The sequence below is a fragment of the Urocitellus parryii genome, chromosome 2 (assembly GCF_045843805.1).
Source record: "Urocitellus parryii isolate mUroPar1 chromosome 2, mUroPar1.hap1, whole genome shotgun sequence".
Classification (NCBI taxonomy): Eukaryota; Metazoa; Chordata; class Mammalia; order Rodentia; family Sciuridae; genus Urocitellus; species Urocitellus parryii.
In genome coordinates this window covers 105,469,670-105,493,033 of record NC_135532.1, presented here as the reverse complement: position 1 = coordinate 105,493,033, position 23,364 = coordinate 105,469,670, and the positions used below count along the sequence as shown (strand labels likewise).

Genomic DNA, 23,364 nt, shown 5'->3' with positions numbered 1-23,364 from the left:
TCAATCTTGTCAATAGTTTTACATCCATCAGTTTTTATTCAATGAACAAATAACTGAGTGCTCAGGATGCACCTCTCTGTGTGCTAGGACATCAGTGACCCTCCCTGCCCTCATGGAGGTTATAGCCTAGCAGGGAAGGCGCACATTAAATTAATTTTTAAAACTATTAAAGCTGAGCGTGGTGGTATGCACCTGCAGTCCTAGGTACTTTCGAGGGATAGACGGGAGGAGTTCTTGAGACCAGGAGTTCAAGGCCAGTCTGGGCAACATAGGAAGACCTTGTCTTAAAAATTGTGTGTGTGTTGGGCTGGGGATGTGGCTCAAGTGGTAGTGCGCTCGTCTGGCATGCGTGCTGCCCGGGTTCAAACCTCAGTACCACATACAAACAAAGATGTTGTGTCTGCCGAGAACTAAAAAATAAAAATATTAAAAAAAAAAAAAAGTGTGTGCGTTGTGTTACTGTTAAGTATCAGCAAGGAGCAGCAGTAGTAGAATCAGTGGTTGCCTTCTAAAGAGAGGACTTTGTCCAGTCTGGAGAATCAAAAGATTTTTTTAAAGAAGCAAGTAGTATTTCAGTTGAACCTGAAGAAAGAGTGAGAGTGGTTGAAGGTGTGGCAGCAGTTGGTCAAGGAGTGGCCCTAGTGTTATCCTTGGTGTGCCCAGCAGGGGTCCAGGTCCTTGGTGTCCCAAACAAAGAATTGAACAAGCCTGTAATCCCAGCAGCTGGGGAGGCTGAGGCAGGATTGCAAATTCAAAGCCCACCTCAACAATTTATCAAGGCTGTAAGCAACTTAGCAAGACTTTGTCTCTAAATTAAAAAAAAAAAAAAATAAAGGAATTGAGCTACTAAACAAACAGAAGTAACAGGCAAAGTACAGATTCATTGAAGGTGAAGGTAGCACTGTATAAGGTAGAGCGAGTGGGCCAAGCAAGAGAGAGAGGCTCAAGGCCCAAGAGTCTGGAATTTAATTAATTTAATGTTTTGTATGCCATGCTGTGAGGTTTGTCTCTTCCCTATATTTATCTGATTACTCCCTTTGCTTCCATTGGTTACTTTAGAAAACCTAATTAGAATATTGACCTCTTTCCCAGTTAGCTACTTCAGACTAACTACCAGTGGTGGGAGTCCTCAGGCCATGATGATTCATCTCCCTGTCTTGTCCTCTAGGAATGTTTTTCTTGTATCTTGTCTCTGCCATCTTGGTGTCCCTCTGAATTCCTATCTAACACGAGCAGAGAGGACCAGTGTGAAAGGCCCTGAGCAGGGAGAAACATGACATAGTTAAGGGACTGAAAGAAAGCCCTGTTTCTTTTCTACAGTTGAAGCAGTTTGCATCTCTGCCTCCTCCAATAACGAGGGTCAGGGGACATCTTTTCCTTCAGATCATTTTTAATTGCTACACGTCATGTCTGCCTGCCTCAAGCAGTTCCCATAAGACTCTTCATAAGTAATGGGTTTGAAATTATCCAGAACTCTTGTTTACTAGAAATAAAGGAACTGTTTTTTTTCCTCTCTGGGTACCTTCCCGAGAGAGACAAAAATCTCCCTCATTAGAGGGGATGAGATAAACATTCTCTCAAAGGTGAAGGGTTCTGTGTGACTGGTTAGGCTTCACAGTGAGTAGAGTTACAGAAGACAGCAGTCATAGTTCAAGGCCCTGCTTTCCTCTTTCCTGCTGGGAAGACACCGGGAAGATGAGTCCACCCTGGTGCTGGAGTTGGAGTGGAGCCCAACAGGAGTGAAGCTTTGAGTTCTCCAGGCTTTATACCCAGGATAAATGGCCCATGCACACTTGTCAGAATTTCGTGGGTAAATTCATTTTTTCAAATTAATAAACTTCAGTGAGTTTACTAATTTGAAATAGAATTTGGGGAGCTGGGATGGTGGCTTAGCGGTGGTGCATTCGCCTAGCACGGGCGGACCCGGGTTCGATCTTTAGCACCACATAAAAAAATAAGGACATTGTGTTGAGTCCATCTACATCTAAAAATAAATATTAAAAAAAATGAAAGAAATAGAATTTGGTTCATTTGTTCCTGTTATTCAGTTTTAGTCCACTCTCCAAATCCTTTCTTAAAAAGCATTCTTCTGGGGCTGGGGATGTGGCTCAAGTGGTAGCACTCCCGCCTGGCATGCGTGCGGCCCGGGTTCCATCATCACTACCACATACAAACAAAGATGTTGTGTCCGCCGAAAACTAAAAAAAATAAATATTAAAAAATCCTCTCTCTCTCTTAAAAAAAAGAAAGTATTCTTCTGTTTTTTAATTGTGAAACATTAACATCATTCCCAAAGCCAAAAACAGGAAAAAAGATACACTCAGTTTTGACCGCCCCACCCCCGACCCTGCCTCTTATAGATTATTACTTCATTTATCTTCTGTACTGCCTGTTTCTTTTTGCAAAGACATCAAGATATATGTATATTTCCTTCTTTTCCCTGCTTTCTTACACAAAATTAATATGTTATATATGTCCTCTTATACTTTGCTATTTTCACTTAATTTATTTTCTGGGAATTATTTTCACACTAGGTCCCTGGGATCCTGTGGGTCCTTTACACAGTGCACAATACTCCATTACTGATGTGCATGCAGTTAAGCCAGCCAGTGGCCTATTTTGGAGCATTTAAGTCGTTTCCAGTGTTTTGAAAATCCAGATGATGGTACAATGAATGTATGAATTTATATTTCCATATTGTTAGAGGTTTATCTTAGTAATAAATTCTCAGAAGTGGGGTTGCTTTGTTAAAGAGCAAATATACAGTAGTTTTGTTGGATATTGCTAAATTCCTCTCCGCAAGAATTATACCATTTTGTATTCACCCTAAAAACATATGAAACTGAGGGAAGGGGAGGGGGGATAGTAGGGGATAGGAAAGGTAGCAGAATACAACTGTCATTAATATGGTATTATGTAAAAATGTGGATGTGTAACCGATGTGATTCTGCAACTTGTATTTGGGGTAAAAAATGGGAGTTCATAACCCACTTGAATCAAATGTATGGAAGATGATATGTCATGAGCTTTGTAATGTTTTGAACAACAAATAAAAAAAAAAAACATATGAAACTGTTGCCTTTGCAACTTACTAGTTACATGTATTGTCCAGCCTTTGAATTTTGGGGGGTAGGGAGTACTGGGGATTGAACTCAGGGACACTTGACCACTGAGCCACATCCCCAGCCCTATTTGTATTTGATTTAGAGACAGGATCTCACTGAGTTGCATAGCACCTCACTTTTGCTGAGGCTGTCTTTGAACTCTCTATCCTGTCTCAGCTTCTGGAACTGCTGGGATTATAGGAGTGTGCCACCGCAACCCGTGAGCCTTGAATTTTTGTCAACCTAGATGGGTGAGAAATGACATCTCAGTATTAAAATGGCATTTCTTTTTTTCTTTTTCTTTTTTTTTTCTTTTGGTATGGAGGAGTGAACCCACTGGGGCTTAACCACCAATCTACATCCCAGCCCTTTACATTTTTTATTTTAAGACAGGGTCCCACTAAGTTGCTGAGGCTGGTCTTGAATTTATGACCCTCCTGCCTCAGCCTCCCAAGTCACTGGGATTACTGGCATGTATCACTACGCCCAGCAGCATTTCTTTTTTATTATGGGTGAAGGTGAACCTCTGTCCCTATGTTTGAGAAAAAATAAATACTACTTCAAGTCTGTTGAGGTATGATTGCGTACAATTAAGTTTACCTATTTTTAAATGTTCTTCGAGCTTTGACAATGTACATGCAGTCATTCATATGTGTACATATGTGTGTGTATGTGTTTGGGTTCAATTTGGGGTTTTGGTGTATAATCATACAGATGTTTTAGGACCTTCATAGACTAATGCAGTCATTAACAGGGATAATCTCTGCCCAACTCTAATCCCTAGAAGTAGCTGATCTGTATTTTTACTGTTTTTTTTTTTTTAATTCCACCTGCTTTTTAAAAAGTCCTTTTTTTTTTTATGCTGAACAAAAGTTCTTTTCTTAAAAGTATGTTAAACAGAATTTTTAAATTTTGCTAGGCACACTTTACATACCTGTAATCCCAGGGCAGCCCCAACAACTTAGTGAGACCCTGTTTCAAAATAAAACAAAAAGGGCTGAGGGTGTAACTCAGTGGTAGAGTGCTTGCCTAGCATTTGCAAGTCCCTGGGCTCAATGGTCAGTACCACCCCCACACCCACCCCGTGCCCCCCACCAACAAAGTTTTTAATTTAATTTTGGTGAAATTTAATGTATCAGTTTTTTGTTTTATAGACTGCTTTGGATAGTATATCTAAGGCTATTTGACAGGTTTTCTTTCATATTTTCTCCTAAGACTGGCATAGTTTATGTTTTACATTTAGATATACGATCCATATTTAGTTAATTTTTCTATTAAAGCATGAGGTTTGGTCAAGGTTCTTTTTTTACATATGAATATCCTTTGGCTTTTTTTTTTTTAATGACATGGCAATGTACTCTTAATTCTCCTTTTTTGAAAATTATGGGGTCTTTTTTTTGTTGTTGTTTTTATTCTGAAGTTTATTTTTACAAGGTGTAGAATTCTGGGTTGTCAGTTCTTTTTCTTGATTACTTGGGCTTTGGCTGTAGCTTAGTGGCAGAGAGCTTGCCTAGCAAGAGTGAGGCACTGGGTTTGATCCTCAGCATTCATCTTTAATTACAAAATAAATAAATAAATAAAAAAGATATTGTTCTTAGCCAAGCGCATTGACATAGGTCTGTAATCCCAGCAGTTTGAGATGCAGAGGCAGGACAATCAAAAGTTCAAGGCTAGCCTCAGCAATTTAGCTGAGGCCCTGTCTCAAAATAAAAATGACTAGAAGCCTATAATCCCAGGAGGAAACACTTCGAAGCCAGTTCAAAGTCAGCCTCAGCAACATCAGTTGCTAAGCAACTCAATGAGATCCTGTCTCTAGATAAAATACAAAATAGGGCTGGGAATGTGGTTCAGTGGTTAGTACCACTGAGTTCAATCCCCAATACCAAATAAATAAATAAATAAAAATAAAAAAGGGCTGGGAATATGACTCAGTGAGAGAGCACCCCTGGGTTCATCCCCAGAACCAAAGGAAAAAAAATGTTCCACTACCTTTTTGTCTCATACTTTCTGATGAGAAATTCATAATTCGTAGTCATTTGAATATTTGTTCTCCATTATGTAATCTGACTTCATTACAAGATTTTTCTTTGCCTTTAGTTTTTGGCTTTCAATTTTATTATGATGTGTCTAAGCAAAAGTTATTTATGTTTTAGCTTGTTTGGGATTTACTGAGATTCTCTTAATTTTATTTTATTTATTTATTTTTTTTATTTTAATATTTATTTTTTAGTTATTGGAGGACATAACATCTTTGTTTGTATGTGGTGCTGAGGATCGAACCTGGGCCGCACGCACGCCAGGCGAGCACGCTACCGTTTGAGCCACATCCCCAGCCCTAGATTCTCTTAATTTTAGAGTCTTCTATTCATTTATTCATTTTTTACTGATATATAAAAATGGGCTGGAGCTGTATCGTGGTGGTAGAGTGTTTGCTTGGTATGTGCATTGGTTCAAAACCACCAAAAAATGCATAAAAATTGTATATATTAGTGGGGTACCATGTGATGTTTCAATATATTTGTATGTTATAAAAGTGATTAATCAGGGTAAACATATATGTTTCCTCAAACATTTATCATTCCTTCATGGTAAACACTTTTAAAATCCTTGATGGTACTGGTACTTGAACCCAGGGCCTTACACATGCATATTTAATCCATGATCATTATCTGCAGTCACCCTCTTGGGTGATAGCATGAGATTCTTAGCTGTGCCTGTGTGCTGGGGATGAACCCAGAGCCCTGTGCATGTACCTAAAGATTATTGAATTTGTAGATTTTTATTCACTGTGGGAAGTTTATAGTCATTTTTTTCTTCAAATAGTTCATTAGTGGTGCTTTTTCCTGGGACTCAAGAGACAAATGGTAGGCTTTCTTTTTGTCCCACAGGTCTTAGAAGCTCTGTTTTGCTTTGGGTTTTTTTTTTTTTGCTTTTTGGGGTTTTTTTCCTCCCTCTTGTTCAGATAGGATGATTTCTTTTGCTTTGTCCCCACTTTGCTGGATTTCCCCCTCTGTCTTCTCTATTCATCTGTTGACCCATGCCATGAATTTTGAAATTTTGATTATTATATTTTTCAGTTTTGAAATTTCCTTTTGGTTCTTTTATTACTACCTTCTATTTCTTGTTGTGAGTGTCTGTCTTCCCATTTGTTTCAAGAACATTCATCCCTTTGAGCATGGTGGTAACAGCTGTCTTACAGATTCTGCCTGACAGTCCCCAGTGCCCATGACATTGTGGAGTTGGTGTCTATTGTCTTTTCCTTTGCAAGTAGTTGAGACTTCCTTTGTCTCTCATGTGTTGATCAATTTTCTGTTGTTTTCAAAATTTGAATTTCATGCAACTCCTGGTCTTCTTCAAATCCTATGGAGAATTTTGATATTTTTAATTGTTCTTTTTTTAATTTTAATTTTTTAATTGTTAATGGACCTTTATTTTTATTTACTTATATATGGTGCTAAGAATCGAACCCAGTGCCTCACACATACTAGGCAAGAGCTCTACCACTGAGCATTTTAACTTTTCCTATAGGCCATAGGTTTGGATATGCTGAGATCATAAGTTCTCCACCTTCTTAGGGCTGTGGTTCCAGTGTTCTTTCAGTTTTCAGGCTTTAAAATTTGGATCTTTCCCTCATTTTTGCCACCCAATGGCCAGTGGGTGGTGGTGTACCTGGAGAACAATGCCTTTGGTTTATTTTATAGGTTTAATCTTCACATGCACAGCTCAGGGGTTAGGCTAAGAGTTCATTTAAAAATATATATATAGTTTTTTGGTGGTGCTGGGGCTCAAACCCAATACCTTGCAATCACTAAGCAAGTACTTTACCAGTCCCATCCCCAGCATCCCCAAGCTACATCCCCACCCCCATAAAAATCTTTGTGAGGTAATTTTCCTGAGCACCTTTCTCTCACTGATCTCTTGAATACTTTTTGTCAGGAGCCATGCCCTGGTGTTCTAGCTAGGAAGTTGCTTCTGTTTCCCTCCTGTACCGAATACCTTCCCCGCTGTTTCTGGCTCCTTATCTGGGTGGCAAGAGGGACTTCCATAGTGCTCCTATCTCAAGTTTTGGTTGCCTCTGCTGTGATGGCTGTTGTTAGCCACAGGGTTTCTTGGGGTGGGACAGACACCAAGAGGGAAAGAAGAAGAACGCAACAGAGATGCCCCTTGTGCTCTTGGCCTGCAGTACTGTATTACTGTGTCCCTGGGCTGTCGCTGATGCTACCTTGGGATTGCCTGGGAGCTCCAGCCTGAGAGAAAGAAAAATCTACAAAGCAAAAAATGGTACTTTCCTCACTGTGTCCCATCCAAACCCATCTCCTGTGTCTTAGACTGGTGGGAGTGGACTTTTCTCAAAGCTCTATTTGTGCCCAGTATCAATCCGGTTTCCGGTTTCATGCTGTCCCTAAGCCTAGGCCAGGAGACACCAGAACACAAAACAGGAAACTGACCGTCAGTTTGGTGGCATTTGGTGTCCTCCCCCTCCTGCTGGCTTATTCTTCAGAGTCCTCAGCTAGCTTCTCCCTGCATTCCACCCAGGACTGTAGCTGCAGTCAGTGGGAGAGAGCAGAGTGTGCTAATTCCTAAAGCTTTTCATCACTGAGCCCATTGGAGAGTGGTTTAAGTGGAAGATTATTTAAAGAAATTCTTCAAGCAAGGAATGGAACAAACAGTGAAAAATGTGAATAACTTAGATCTCTTTTTTTTCCCCATGTTTCCTTGCCTGTTATCAAAAGCTTTCCTCAAACCAGCTGTCTAGTGTGCATTTTCACATCTTGTCTTGATTTTAAAACTTACACATGACTTTTTTTTAAAAAGTATAGATTTTAAAACAAACTTTTAACATTAGTTTTTGAAGTGCCAAAGATATTTTGCATGTTATGGTTTAGATATGAGGTGTTCCCCAAGCTCCTATGTAAAAGAATGCAAGAGAGTTTAGAGGTGAAATGGTTGGGTAATGAGAGTCCCAGTAGGGATTAACTGGGTGGTAACTATAGGCAAGTAGGGTATGACCACAGGAGGTAGGTCCCTAGGGGTGTGCTTTTGGATTATCTATTTTGTCCTGGGTGAATGGAACTCTATTTCCTGGTGCCACATCTCAGCTGCTTCCCTCTGCCACACACTTCCACCATGATACTCTACTTCACCCCAGGCCCAGAGCCACGGAGTTGGCCCTCTGTGGAGTAAGACCTCTGAAGCCGTGAACCCAAATAAACTTTTCCTCTTCTAATTATCCTTGTCAGGTCTTCTGACCATGAAAAACAGAAGACCTGACTAAAACAATGGGTGAAGTTTATGAATCCGATGATTGTCACTTTGAGTAAAATTTTTAGTTATTATTGGACAATCCTCAATAATTTGATTTTAATATACATGCTCCTTACATGTCTTTCTTTAACCAGTTGTTCGTTATTAGTGTAACAAATCATGTATTGAAATAAAACCAATTTCATTAAGGCTGTATAAAAACAGTAATATTTATTATGACTGATTCCTGAGCTTTTTCATCTGACCCTTCTGCATGCTCCTTCAAAAATCACTTCACAGGGGGGCTGGGGTACAGCACTTGCCTAGCATATGTGAGGCACTAGGTTTGATTCTCAGCACTGAATATAAATAAATGAATAAATAAAGGTCCATCAACAACTAAAAGTATGTATAAAAGAACTTTTAAAAAAATTATTTCCCAGAAAAGGATACTTAAATGACCAGTGAAAAGGTATTATTGACTTCATTAGTCAACAGGGAGATGTAAAATCAAACCAATATGCAATGCCATCAATATAACTAAAATGTAACATAGATAACACCAATTATTGCCAAGGACATAAGATGCCATACCTGTAGGAACCTTAAATTGGTACAACCAATTTAGAAAAGTATTTGGCAGCATCAACTAAAGCTAGTCCCAAATATGAAGATCCTATAACTAGCTATTCCATTTCTTGGAATTAATAAATAGAAATGTACACATATGTCCACCAAAAAGAATGTACACAAGGGTGTAGTGTGGTCTATTTATATTAACAAACACTGGAAACTACCCAAATGCCTATCAGCAGCAGACTAGATTAATGAGTTGTGTAAAGTCACATGGTAGAATACCACATGAATGGAGTATAACTAACTACTTGATCAATCTGAATGAACCTCCCAAGTGTGATGTTGAGTAAGAGAAGTTTCTATGTAGATTTAGGTATGGGTTACCTGGATGTGTTCACCCTGTGAACATTCATTCAGGGGGCTGGTGATCTACGCAGTGGAAGGAACATTTGCCTAGCATGCAGGAGACCCTACATTTGATCCCCATCACTGCAAAAAAAGAAGGAAGGAAAATAAGTTTATCATCCATAAACTTAGTACTTGCACATTTTTCTGTATATATTTTATATACTTCAGCAAAAAGTTCACTAAATGAATTAAGTTTTGTTTTTCTATTTTTGCTTGTTTTTATTTTTATTTTTTAAGTTTTTTTTTTCTTTTTTTTTTGGGGGGGGGTGGTACCAGGGATTGAACTCGGGGGCACTTAACCACTGAGCCACATCCCTAGCCCTATTTTGTATTTTAGTTAGAGATAGGGCCTCACTGAGTTGCATAGCACCTCTCTTTTGCCTAGGCTGGCTTTGAACTCACCATCCTCTAGTCTCAGCCTTCTGATCCGCTGGGATTATAGGTGTGCAACACCATGCCCAGCTGTTTGCTTGTTTTTAAAAGATTGACCTTTAATATATCTATTACTGGCCACTTATTGAACTCATAAAATGGAGTAATTTTTCAGTTGATTCTCTTGTATATTATAGATGATCCTTTCATCAGAAAACTAGGAGATCTTATCTTCAGAAAATTTTGTTTTGTTTTTGTTTTGTTGCTGAAGTGGAACCCAGGGCCTCTTGCATGCTAAGTGTGCTCTCTGCCACTTAGTGACACCCCTGTCCCCAGGAGAATAATTTTTAATGGCAAAAAAACAGACATAGAATTGCTTCTGTAAGTAGCCCAAATATCTTAAAAAAAAAAAAAAAAAAAAAAAAAAAAGAGGGCCTGCTGCATGCAGAGCTTGCCTGGAAGAGCCTCTGTTTTCATTGTCCCCTCTCCCTTCTGTGGGCTCATAAACCTGTGTAGTGTAAGAACTCAGAACTAGAACACAGTGACCTTTGTGCTTTTTTAAGGGAACATCAATTATATTCACAATGCCTGGGATGCGGGTAAATGCTAGTTGTGTAACATAATTCTGTTTGTCCCTCCCCAACCCCTTCGTTTTGTTTTAGGGTTTTTTTTGTTGTTGTTTGTGTGTTTGTTTTTGCAGATCTTTTCACAGATGCTGCTGAGACTGAAAAAATGGCCAAAAGTTTGGAAGATTCTGAAGGAGTTTATTTTGTTCCATCTTTTAGTGGATTACAGGTACTTTTTTTTTTTTAAGTTCATGGCAATTGCAAACATTTTTCTGTTCCCACCACACACCAAATTATGTATCTGTCACTCTATTACCTGAAAATTTGGCTGCTGAAAATAACTAATATGAAAGGTACATTCTAGGACTATGAAGTTGGGCTCTGGCCCAGCACAGATTCCATAAGAGAGCAGAGTGTCCCTTAAGTGTGACCTTGCTGGCTTGGCTTGTACTTGCAGAATTCAGCTGGCTTCTGCTTAGAACTCTGTCCCTTGGCAGACTTAAGAGTTGGCAGGTTTGTCATAGAACTTTTACATAAGACTGAGGAGGATTACTTTATCATGACTAAAAATAGTCATTTCCTAGTAGAGGGAAAATATATCAGTAAATGGGCATTCTGTACCAAATAGAAAGTGTACCATTGGGAACCAGAAAAATAATGTCAGGGCATAGTCACACTCTACCACATGCACAGGTAATATACATATTTTAAAGTTATATCTTTGTAAGTTTTGGTAACTTTTTTCAAAACTCAAGATTTCTTTTCATTAATTCTTGTGGTGGAGTTACTTTGCCTAATCGAAAACTGAACCTAGTTTTAAAAAATGATCAAAAGTTTGGAAGATTCTAAAGAAGTTTATTTTGTTCCATCTTTTAGTGGATTACAGATGTTTTTTAAGTTAATGGCATTACAAACATTTTTTTTTCTTCTACCACATCCCAAACTTTGTATCTGTCACTCAGTTACCTAAAGATTTGATTTTGTAACATTGAACTTTTTATTTAATTGAAAGAACTGTGATCCCATCTTGTATTTTAGCATATGTCACAAAGACTTTTAAAAGAGATTTTCAAGTACACTACTATGAACAAATTTACTTTCTGGGAATGTTTTATACCATTCCCTTTAAGCCTCCTATAAAAATTTTCTTTCTTTCAAAAAATAAAATTTTTCACTTGGAGAATTTGTCTTATACTTGAGCAATCAGATAAGGTCCAAAATGTTAAAGTTTGGCAGATATAACATAGAACCTGGTAAAAGAAAACGTAAATCAGGGTGTTTTAAATCGTAAATGTACTCTACTTTCAGAACTAGATTTAAAAATAGCATTCTTTGATGTCTTTAATATTCTCCTCCTGTGTGTTTGTCCTAAAGGCCTGAAAGCTGATGGAGTGTATGTAGAGATTACACTTTATCCTCTTCAGGGTGATGCGAGGCAACTCCAAACAGCAGCCATGGCAGGACAGGAAGCAAAAGTTTTTTATCTAATTGAGGTTTCAGGAAGAAGGTTAAATGGGTAATTGTCATCAGCAAAGGTAGGGCTTGATTAGGTTTTTATAGATTCTTTCCTTTCTGAAAAATGTGCTGTGGGACTTAGTAGTGACTTTGTCTTGACAGCTCCATCTGTACATTTCATCACCACATCCTGTACAAATAATACATAGTTTGTGATTTAAAAAAAGAAGTCTTGCCAAAGCCCAAGAGCTTTAGACAGTAGTGTTACAGATAGGATTTTTAGTTTCAGCTTGTTAAAGCCTCTCTGTCCTGCATGATGACAACCTGGTTATCTCTTGGCAGCAGAGGGCTGGTGGGGGTGTGTGTGGGGGAGGACCGCAGGCGGTATTTCCCAACGTAAAATGAAGCTCTTAATTGAAAACTGAAAGTTAACTCAAACAATAGTGTGTTGATACAAAGCTGTTTGGAAAATAAGGAGGCAGAATGTGTCAACAACTAGAGAAAATTTAAGATGGGGAATGGAAAGAAGGAAGGTTCAAGTGCCTGATGCTGCCTTTAGTTTTAGGATGTTATTAGAGCTTCAGAGAGTGAGGACAGCGTAAGATATTGAAGTCTCCTGTTACTCTCCGTTTCTCAAGAAGTTTGCTGAGAAGAGGGTGCTGGATCATGAGCTTTGTGGCAAATGGGAAAGTCTGGGACAGGCACTCTGGGGATGACAGAGGGGTGGACCACACACCTGGGTGGCACCAGTGAATGCAACCATTGTGGCTTTGTTTTAGCAGGGCTTGTGCTTTGGAAAGCAAGATAGTAGGCATTGGAGGTAAGCATCAGTAGCTACCTACTTAGGCACTGGTCTGTGCTGATGGTGGAGTAGATGGACAGGACTAGGAGCCAAGTCTCAGTCTTCAGAGGATGAGGAGTGGTGTGGTTTAGATTTGAGATGTCCCCCAGAAGCTTGTGGGTGAGACAATGCAAAGACATTCAGAGGTGAAGTGCTTAGGGATATAACCTAATCACTGGGTAGATCCACTGATGCCGATTAGCAGGGTGGTGAATGTAGGCAGGCAGGGTGTGGCTGCAGGAGATAGGTCACTGGGGGGGTGCCTTTAGGGTTTCTATTCTGTCCCTGGTGAGCAGAGCACTCTCTGCTTCCTATTTGCTGTGTCCTGAGCTGCTTTTCTCCTCCATGCCTGCCTTCCTGATGTTCTGCCTCACTTCAGACCCAGAGCTGTGGAGTTGGCTCTCTGTGGACTGAGACCTCTGAAACTGTTAAACCCAAATAAACTTGTCTGTCCTCTGTGTTGTGTCAGGTCTTTTAGTCCCAGTGAGGAAAAAGCTGACTAAAACAGAGATTTGCTGGGCATGGTGCCACACTCCTATAATCCCATCCTTGGGGGGATAATTCAAATTCATCCTCAACAACATAGCAAGACCCTAAGCAACTTAGCAAGACCCATCCTCAAAAAATGAAAAGAGCTGGGGTGAAGTTTAGTGGTAAAGCACTTCTGGGTTCAATCCCCAGTACCAAAAATAAAAATTTTTTTTAAAAAAAGGCAATAGTACTATAAAGGGTTTAGACAAGGAATAATAATAAATAATTATAGTGGCAACTAACCTGTGAATACTCACTGTGCATCAGATATGTTCTAAGTTCGTTCATTCTTTATTTTTTTTTTTAAGCTGCTGGGGATAGAATCTAGAAGCCCATACCAGGCAGGTGCTCAGCTACTTAGCTACATCTCCAGTCCTGCTTTATTTAATTTCATTTCACTTCACTTCACTGTTTTACAACAGGGCCTCATTAAGTTGCAGATTCTGGCCTTGAACTTGATCCTCCTGCCTCAGCCCCCTGAGTAGCTAGGATTATAGTCTTGTGTCACCATAACCCACTGTCCTAAATTTTTTACGTGCAGTAGTTCATTTAATCTTCAGTTAACTCAACAAGGTAGAAGATACTCGAATCATCCCACTCTGAAGATGGGGAAAATGAGATTGATTGCTTGCTTGATTTTTGGAACTGGGGATGTGACCCAGGGCTTAATGCATGCTTGGCAAACACTTTACAACTGAGCTATGTCCCCAGAGTGAAAACTGAGGTTTAGAGCTGTTAAATCACTTGTCTGGTCTCACCTAGCTAGTGAATGGCAGGACTGGTTTTAGAACCTAAGCATTCTGACTCCAGAGTCCAGGCCTCATGATATGACATAAAATACTATGGCAGTCAGAACACACAGTAGGTGCATACATTCAGGGTCTGGGTTGACAAGGGCAAGAAGCATGGCATTAACCATCTTGCAATTCCCCATCAGATTCAGCTGAGATCCTGGTGGTGATAAGGGCCCTGGGGCAGGTAGTGTGTGCCCTAGGAAAGAGGTAGCTAGCTTTGCTTAGGGAGCCAAACAGAGTTTTGCTGAGTGCTGCTGATCCTTGTTGGTTGATGGTTCTGTGGAGGCTTAGTCATTAGGATTGGCAGTGACAGCCTGAAGTTGTGGCTGTAGGCCATCTGCCATAATGGAGTGTGTCCAGGCCTGTAGAAGGACCTTCCTGGTGTTTCCTACCAGGACATCACACAGACTCACATGGACTAACATGGGGGTGTTGTAATTTATAAAGAAATTTTAAGTTTCTATGGAATATACCTCCTTAATGTTGAATTTCTTTTTTAATTTTTTGTTCGTCCTTTTTAATTATACATGACAGTAGAATCAATGTGATACAATTATACAAGCATGGAATTTATCTTTTTCTAATTAGGATCCCCCTTCTTGTGGATATACATGATGGTGAGATTCCTTGTGATATAGTCATATATGTACATAGGAAAATTATGTCAGATTCATTCTGTAAGAATTCCTTAAGTAATTAGCAAAAGTATTATTTGTTCCTTTATTCACTAAATGTTAATTGGTCCTAAGGTGCTACATACAGTGGTTGGAGGCACCTTGTGAGCATAAGACGAGATTCCCTTTATGGCATTTACAGTATAGAGGGGAAGATTGAATCAATAATCCCACAAACGTGGTCATAAACTGGTGCATAGTATCATGGGAAATTGTAGAGTTCCATAAAAGCATGTAATGGGGAACGTAATCTAGTCTCTGGATCGGAAATTTTCTCTGAGGAAACTGAGCAAAGATTTGGAGGAGGATTGTAAAATAACCAGGAGAAGGAGTGTAGAAAATTTTCTAAGGAAAGAGATACTGTGTTAACCAGGCATGGTGGGGCACACCTATAATCTCAGCCACTTAGGAGGCTGAGACAGGAGGATCCCAAGTTTGAGGCCAGCCTGGAGAGCTTATCAAAACCCTGTCTCAAAATTAAAAACAAAAAGGGTTGAAGATGTAACTCAGTGGTAGAGCACCCCTGGGTTCAATTCCCAGTTCCTCAAAAAAAGAAGAAAAGCCCTGAAGCTAGAGTACTATTTTGGGGAAGCCATTTTCTTGGTAGCACTAGTGTGTCCATATGTCCTGAGTATATTCATGTATCAGAACTGTTCTTCTGTTTCCTTATGAGATTGTAAGCTCTTGCAGGGATCTTTGTTTTATATCTTTATGTCCTAGAATTGTCTTGCATTCTGGGGATGCAAAGATTTATAAAAACTTTTTTTTTTTTGGTACCAGGAATTGAACTCAGAAGTACTCAGCCACTGAGCCACATCCCCAGCCCTATTTTGTATTTTATTTAGAGACAGGTCACTCTGAGTTGCTTAGTGCCTTGCAGTTGCTGAGGCTGGCTTTGAATTCAAGCTTCTGCTGTCTCAACCTCCTTAGCCCTTGGGATTACAGGAATGCGCCACCATGCCCTGTGATTTATACAGACTTTATCCAGTGAATAGTCTGACAATATGTGTGATGTAAGCTGTGCCACTGAAAAGAATGTTTTTGTTTTTAAATCTTAAATCTAATTTATATCCTTAACAGTCACTCTACATAGTGGTTGAGTGCCCCTGGTTCAATCCCATTCCCTGTACCCAAAAAAAAAAAAAAAAAATTATCCTAGGGCTGGGGGTGTAGGTGGCTGGCAGTGCACTTGTCTAGCTCCAGGCCCTGTAATTCCAGCTCCAACACCACAGGGAAAAAAAAAAAAAGAAGAAGAAGGAAAGAAAGTAATCCTAATGTTTAATTTTTGGATTATCGTTTATTTTTAAGTATTCTTGTAACATGCCTATTTTTATTGTATAAATTTCCTCAAGTCTGTAGACATAACTAAGAACATTTATAATACGTTCTTTTTACCTCTTCCTTTAGGCTCCATTAAATGACCCCTGTGCATGTGCTTCTTTTATGGGTTTGAAGCCTTCTACCAATAAACACCATCTCGTCCGAGCAATACTGGAGTCAATAGCTTTCAGGTAAGAAAATCTGCCTCAAGTTCCCTGCCTCTCATCTACATGCTTTGCCATTTCCTGTATTAATTTGCTATCAAATTAAAATATTCAGTGCTTACAGATCCAGATCTTTAAGGTGGGCCTACCAAGCCCACCCATGTGCATGCATGCTTGTCTGTCAGTGCATAGGAGGGTCCACAAGCAGGTGGTGCTCATCCTGTCCTTCATTGTCCCAGAAGCTTATTGACTGTCCCCTCCATATAGGGGTGGCCTCTCAGGCCCCGTGAAGAGAAAGAATGCCAAGAAGGGTGAGGGTGGGGCCAGAGCTGGTAAATAAGAGTGGGGAGGGGGACCTTCCCACCCCTTCCCAGGTTAGAGGATTATTTTCTAGTTAGAGAGTAAAACAAGATCAGCACTTCTAAAAAATTGAAAATTTCTTACTTTTCATTAAGTTATTTAATTTAAACTTTCAGTTTAAAACATACTGCATTTCATCTAATCTGTTCTGATTGCTAATTTCCTTGATATTTCATTTAAATAGTACCAGTATTAGATTTGATTTTTGAAATTGAATGATTTTTAAAAACATCCAGGGGAGGCTGATGCTGTAGCTCAATGGTAAAGTGCTTGCCTCACATGTATGAGGCACTGGGTTCTATTCTCAGCACCACATAAAAATAAATAAAGATACTGTGTATTCATCTACAACTAAATAAATGTTAAAAAAAAAAATTCAGGACTGCGGTTAAAGCTCAGTGATAGAACATGTATTGTCCATATGTGAGGTCCTGGGTTCTATTGTCAGCACCACAGGAAAAAAAATAAGAATAAAAAAATTCCAGGGCTGGGGTTGTAGCTCAGAGGCAGAGCACTTGCCTAACATGTGTGAGGCACTGGGTTCAATCCTTAGCACCACATAAAAATGAAATAAATAAAATAAAAGCATACTGTCCATTTACAACTATAAAAAATAAATAAATTTTTAAAAATTCCAATTTCTCTTAAGCATGAGAGGTTCAAATTGGAATTTGCAAAGGTTTAGTTTCCTTATTCATGAGGGAGAATTCAAATTTATAATGCTTCTATTATCCAAAGACTTAAATCATCAGAATTATTATTTATATATATTTCCTGTGATCCTTTTGCTATGGGACAAGTGTAGATTGTTAAAACTAAGAACACAGCTGTCAGAGCTGGGTGCAATAGTGGCATAGGCTATAATCCCAGGCTGAGGCAGGAGGATCACAAGCTCAAAGACAGCCTCAACAACTCAAGCAAGACCCTGTGTCAAAAAATAAAATCAGAAAAAAGGGCTGAGGATGTAGCTCAGTGATACAGTGCCCCCAGGTTCGATCCCCATTGTGGGGGTGGATATAGCTGTCATGATAAAGAATATTTGTTTCATTTAGTTTAAAATAAGTTAATGTCCATGATTACAAAATAATTGTATTTGATGAATTCTATTAAATGTTATTTGTGGTATCTCATCTTAATGAACACCTTTTAAATAGCTAATTGCTTTACTTTTTCTTTGAAGAATGGTGAAAGATTTAACTTTGTTGTAAAATAAAAAACATGCTATATGAAAGGGAAAAGCATGAAGAGCCTAGCTGCTGTTTAAATCAGGCATTTGCTAGGCATTCTGCAGTTAGCCAATATTTCTTTAACAGTTTCTTTCGCATGTTTTATAAACATCAGGTAAATAAAACTGTGGTTTTAATTTTTGATATCAGAATAGAGGATTATTATTATATGAATGCCCTCTAAATAGTTATCTTGTTTTTTAACCAGAAACAAACAATTATATGAGATGATGCAGAAAGAGATCCATATTCCTGTTACAAACGTCCGGTATGTGAGCTTTATTTCTAATAGGGTCATTTAGGTTACAAGTAAGTAGTAGCTGCTATTAGTATTTTAATCATTCTGGTTTTTCAGGATTTCAAAAAGAACTTATGCCTGGCTCCTTAGCAGTAAATTCTTGGTCACTGGAATTTGGAGAGGATAGGAAAGCTAATTTTGGACTTCTGGGAGAATATAACATAATATGAAATTTGGTAGAATCTTGCCACTCATGTGTATTGTATAAATCTTAAAAAAAATCTCTCTTTTTGAGTTTTAGCTATCTTTTTGGCATTGAACTATCAAATTTACTGATTTTTGTTCCTATAATGTCCAAATGAATTTTTATGTTGGGTTAGTTTTTACTTAGCCTATTTTGACTAGTCCCAAGACAGACAGGGCAAGTGGGGAAATTGATGGCAGGACTAAGGAAAAGTATTTAGCAAATACCCAGTAAAATTGTTTGTCATCAGGTCAGTGCTAAGCGATATAATTTTGGAATTAAAAAAAAAAAAACATACAGAGTTTGGGGATATAGCTCAGTGGAGAGAACTTCCTTAGCATGGCTCTAGGTTCAATCCTTAGCACAAAAAAACATTAAACTTATAAAATCAAGGATGTAAGAAAAATATGTAGCCCACATAAAAAGAATGAATGATGCTATTATTAAAAGATATCTTTTATATCTTGCTCCCCACAGGGCAGATGGAGGAGTTTGTAAGAACGGTTTTGTCATGCAGATGACTTCAGACCTGATTAATGAGAATATAGACAGACCAGCCCACTTTGACATGTCCTGTTTGGGTGCTGCTTCTCTTGCTGGCCTTGCTGTTGGTATGTGTAGATTTTATTTAAAAAAAAAAAAAAAAAAAAGCTACCTTGCAAACCATATCTGTGATAGCATTTCTTCTCTCAAATCATAAAGTTGCTGAGAGGATCTGGAAAGCCTTGGTATGCACTAAGGTCCATATCCATAAGCATATTCCTCACAAAATACCCTGTGACCTTCTCTGGGTACACCACTTCTCAATCCTTCATTCCTTCCGTGAGAATGAATAGGAGGTGAGGGCATGTGATTCTCAGCTGCTTTGGTTCCTAGCAGAGAAGGATCTTTGGGTAGCTGGTGTTAAGGAAAAGAACTGTTCAAGCACACTTGTTAAAGAACACTAAGGCAGACTTAATTCAGGGATACTGTTGCAACAGGTATAGGGACTAAGGCAATGTTTAAAACTGAAGCAAGTTTTCTAGTGGCAGATACAACAAGGAAAAGTGAGAATTTATAGCTCAGGAGCAGGATGGGAATCAGTAGGTGGAAGATTACTAAGAAGACACACTGGAGGTAAGAAGAAATTCTGGCTAAACCAACCTAACAGGATTTTTGCTGAAGGCTGGCCTGGGGGAATGTGGCAGATGAGATATCCAGGATGATCAGATACTAAAGTTTGGGGATTCTGGCTAAACGGACTTGGCAGCATTCTTCTTAAAGTAGATAATGAGGAAAGGAACATGGAAGTCTCAGAGTTGAAGCCTAGTCGAAAAAGACCAGAGGAACTAGGTATAGAGTTTGACCAAGAAGAGAATCTTGTCACTAGGCTTGTCTTTGGTTTTAGAAAGGACTGCATTCAACCAAGGAGGGTGGCACACTCCTGTGATCCTAGTAACTAGAGATGCTGAGATGGGGGAACACAAGTTCAGGGAACCTCAGCACCTTGGTGAGATCCTGTCTCAAAAAAAGGTGGGTGGGATTGGGGATGTAGTTGAATGGTAAAGTGCTTGGGTTCAATCCCTAGTACTATAAATAGATTAAATAAACACACCCACACCCACATACACCTGTATCAGACTACTAATGATTATAATTATAAATGTGTCCTCAAATGGTCACAGTGGTACACACGTAATCTTAGTGACTCAGGAATCTGAGGCAGGAGGATAGCAAGTTCAAGACCAGCCTTGGCAACTTAGTGAGACCCTGTCTCAGAAAGAAAATGAGCAAGTTCATATGTAACTCTGTAGTAAAGCACCTCTGTGTTCAATCCCCAGTACCAAAAAAAAAAAAAAAAAAAGTTCTCTTGCTGCTTTTGATTATAAATCACATGATCCTCATTTCAAAGAACAGTATGTATTAGATCAATTTTATCTTGAATTGGAATTTAAATAGCTTGCATAAAATGCTGTACTTTGAAAAGGAAACTCTCATATTAATTTCCAACTTTTGATTTTATGCATATGCCGGACAGTTGTCACCTATGTCAAGATGTATGACAAAAATCTCAATTTATCTTCATTTATTTTAATTATATAAAAAGAATAATATATGCCCAGTGTAGTGACACATGTCTGTAATTCAGGCTGTGTAGGAGACTAAGGCAGGAGGATCACAAGTTCCAGTCCAGCCCAGACAATGTACTGACTCCCTATGTCAAATAATAGAGAGATGGGATATCTCAGTGGTAGACCACTTGCCTGTCAGGGGAGAGGCCCTAGATCCAACCCGCTGCACTGCAAGAAAGAAGAAAAAAAGAAAATATGTTATTTCTTATTTGAATTTTAAAAAAAAATTTAGTTGTAGAAGGACACAATGCCTTCATTTTATTTATTTTTACGTGGTGATGAGGATGGAACTCAGGGCCTCACACGTGGCAGGCAAGTGCTGTACCACTGAGCCACAACCCCAGCCCCCAGATTTTTTTTTTTTTTAAATAGCAAGTCATGAAATTAAATGATGATGGGATGTGGCTACTTTGAAAGTGATTCAGTGGAGCTGGGGTTGTAGCTCAGCGGTAGAGTGCTTACCTCACACACATGGGGCACTGGGTTCGATTCTCTGTACCACATAAAAATAAATAAATAAAATAAAGATATTGCATCCATCTAAAACTAAATAAATATTTTTTAAAAAGTGATTTGATGTCATGCCTCTCAGAAATAAAGCTTAAAATTAGAAAACAAAAGATTTTAAAATATTGGTGTATTTATTCCCAGAAATGGTCAATCTAACAAAAGTAGCAAACTATTTTGGATTGTTTTAAAATAGTAATTTTTTCCTGTGGCACAACTCATGTTTGTGAGTGAATTTTATGGACTCATTATTTGCCTTAAAATCTGAGCATTATTTTTTCATCTGTAGGGTTTTGGACTGACAAGGAGGAACTAAAGAAATTGAGGCAAAGTGAAATGGTTTTCAAGCCGCAGAAGAAATGTCAAGAATATGAAATGAATATGGAAAACTGGGTCAAAGCAGTGAAACGCTCCATGAATTGGTATAACAAGACATAACACTAAATGAAACAGTCAAGACTGTAGCCGGGTGGTGGATGCCACCTGCAGATTACAGTGCTCAGGGAGGATTGGTACCACAGGGACCACAGAGAAGATTCAAAATGAGCTTCGCAACCTGGGAGAAAAAGTGTTGTTCTTAAAAAACAAAAACAAAACCAACTAAAAAACACTAACTTTTTTTTTTTTTAATCTTGGTAAAACTATAAGGCAGCAATACCTCAAAACTTCGTCTTCAATTTTCTAGAAATTCCACAGGACATCAGCCATTTCCAACTGGATTTTGACAGTTATGAGCCCTCCTCTTTTTTAAACTGGGTCAGTGGTACATGGAACATAATTGTTTAGCATCTGAGAGCTAATAATGCTAGGTGGAACACCATTCACATTTTGCTCCAAATTATCAGAAAAATATTTCTTTAATTCTTTACAACTAAATGGGCGAAACCAGGCATATTGGAGCATACTTGTAATCCTGTCTATTTGGGAGGCTCAGGCAGAAGGATCACAAGTTCAAAGCCAGCCTCAGCAATTTAGAGAGACCCTATCTCAAAATGAAAAGGGCTGGGATGTAGCTCAATGGCAGAGCATCCCTGGGTTCAATCCCCAGTACCAACAAAAAGAAAGAAAAAGAAAATTAAGTGGGATATTTGAAATCTATAAAGCTAAAAAGAAAGAGTAACTGAGAAAATATGGAAGTTTAAAATAATAAAAATTCAAATGTAAAGCCATAATTTTTCAATGTCATATCCAAATATGAGCTCAATGTGCCCTTCTCAGAAAAGCTTATTATTGAGTCAATTTTTTCCTTTTTTGGGCGTAAAGATACTGCCTTAATTTTTCCTTGTCCAGCCAAAATCTAAGCATTCTTTATATGTGGAAAAGCACTGGAAAACTAATTTTAGTTAATGGACTGAAATGTATAATGATTTTTAAGGTAAAGAAAAATATCTTTTAGTTTCTTTCTCAAATAACATTTCTTTAAAAAATTCTGGGTGAAGTATAACATTCTATTTTTTTACAAAATGCAGGCAGTTAAAATACATCTTGCCTTCTCCTGTTCTTTATCTCTCTTAGTTATTGAGATGCTTACATAAGTATCTTTTGGTTTTATTAAGTGCCTAATTGACAGATTTTAATTTTTAAAAGGTGCCCTAGTTTATTGGCAACTTAAGACTTGCCTTCATGGCGGTATTTCACTTGTTGGTGTCTCATTCTGATGTTTGTCCAGCCTACTCATCTCTCTGAGCTACATGCAGTGGCACGTAGAATTGACAGGAGTGCATTCACAGTCACAGTTGCCCTTCCAGCCACAGAGCTGGAGATCCACAGAGAGGAGCAGACTTCATTGCTCCCACTGTCAGATTTCATTGGTAGAATCAATGTAAAGGAGAAACCCTAGGCTGAGTATGAAATTGTCCTAAGACCAGCCCCCAAACCGTTTTTATATTATTTGTCCCTGCCTGCATTTGGGGTTTTGAATTTGCAAGAATGAATGAATGAATTTCCCTTTTTATCAAGATTTATTACATACAAGTCCTGCATGGTAGAACTGGCTATTGTGTAATAATGAAAGTGCGGGAGGAACTGTTCGGGGAATCTTCTTATTGATGCCATTTTTCTCCATTTGAGAATCAAGTTGATAGACTAACAGTTAAAGTGCATTTCTGCAGATTCCATTTCCATGACCTTCAAGTATCTCTTTCAATGACTAAACGCCCCTGATGGAGGCATTGTAGCAAATACAAGGTATCATTAGCTCCATGAAGATTTGGATATTTTTTTGTTAAACAAAGATGGTTTGGGGGCTTGGGTTGTGGCTCAGTGGTAGAGCGCTCGCCTAGCACGTGTGGGGTGCCATGTTCAATCCTCAGCCCCACATAAAAATAAAACAAAGATATTGTGTCCAACTACAACTTAAAGAACAAAAACAATATTTTTTAAAAAGGATGGTTTGGTTTACTGTAACAAGTCACAGCTCTTTATGTAGATAATATCTTATTATTTTTGTTCTTTTTACATCCTTTTTACAAAGTTTAGTGGCCAATTAAAGGCTTCCCTACCAAAATTACATGAAAACTGCTCTTGTTGTGTTAATATTTCTTTTGGCTTCTGCTTCTAAGTGGGTGTGATTTCACAGAAATGATTCTGTCTTTTGGATTAGAATATACTAAATTGTAATATTATTCCT

At 38.5% G+C, this 23,364-nt stretch overlaps 1 protein-coding gene across 1 annotated transcript in view; it reads left to right on the top strand.

Moving 5' to 3' along the window:
• The window catches only part of Gk5 (glycerol kinase 5), an 80,507-nt gene extending 59,215 nt beyond the window's left edge, over nt 1-21,292 (top strand). The window contains exons 12-16 of the mRNA XM_026385054.2: nt 10,405-10,499; nt 15,973-16,076; nt 17,844-17,903; nt 18,595-18,728; nt 21,025-21,292. Of these exons, the coding sequence (XP_026240839.2) occupies nt 10,405-10,499; nt 15,973-16,076; nt 17,844-17,903; nt 18,595-18,728; nt 21,025-21,173 (542 nt within the window). The 3' untranslated portion in view covers nt 21,174-21,292. The remainder of the gene's footprint in view (nt 1-10,404; nt 10,500-15,972; nt 16,077-17,843; nt 17,904-18,594; nt 18,729-21,024) is intronic.
• Nucleotides 21,293-23,364: the final 2,072 nt, after the last annotated feature.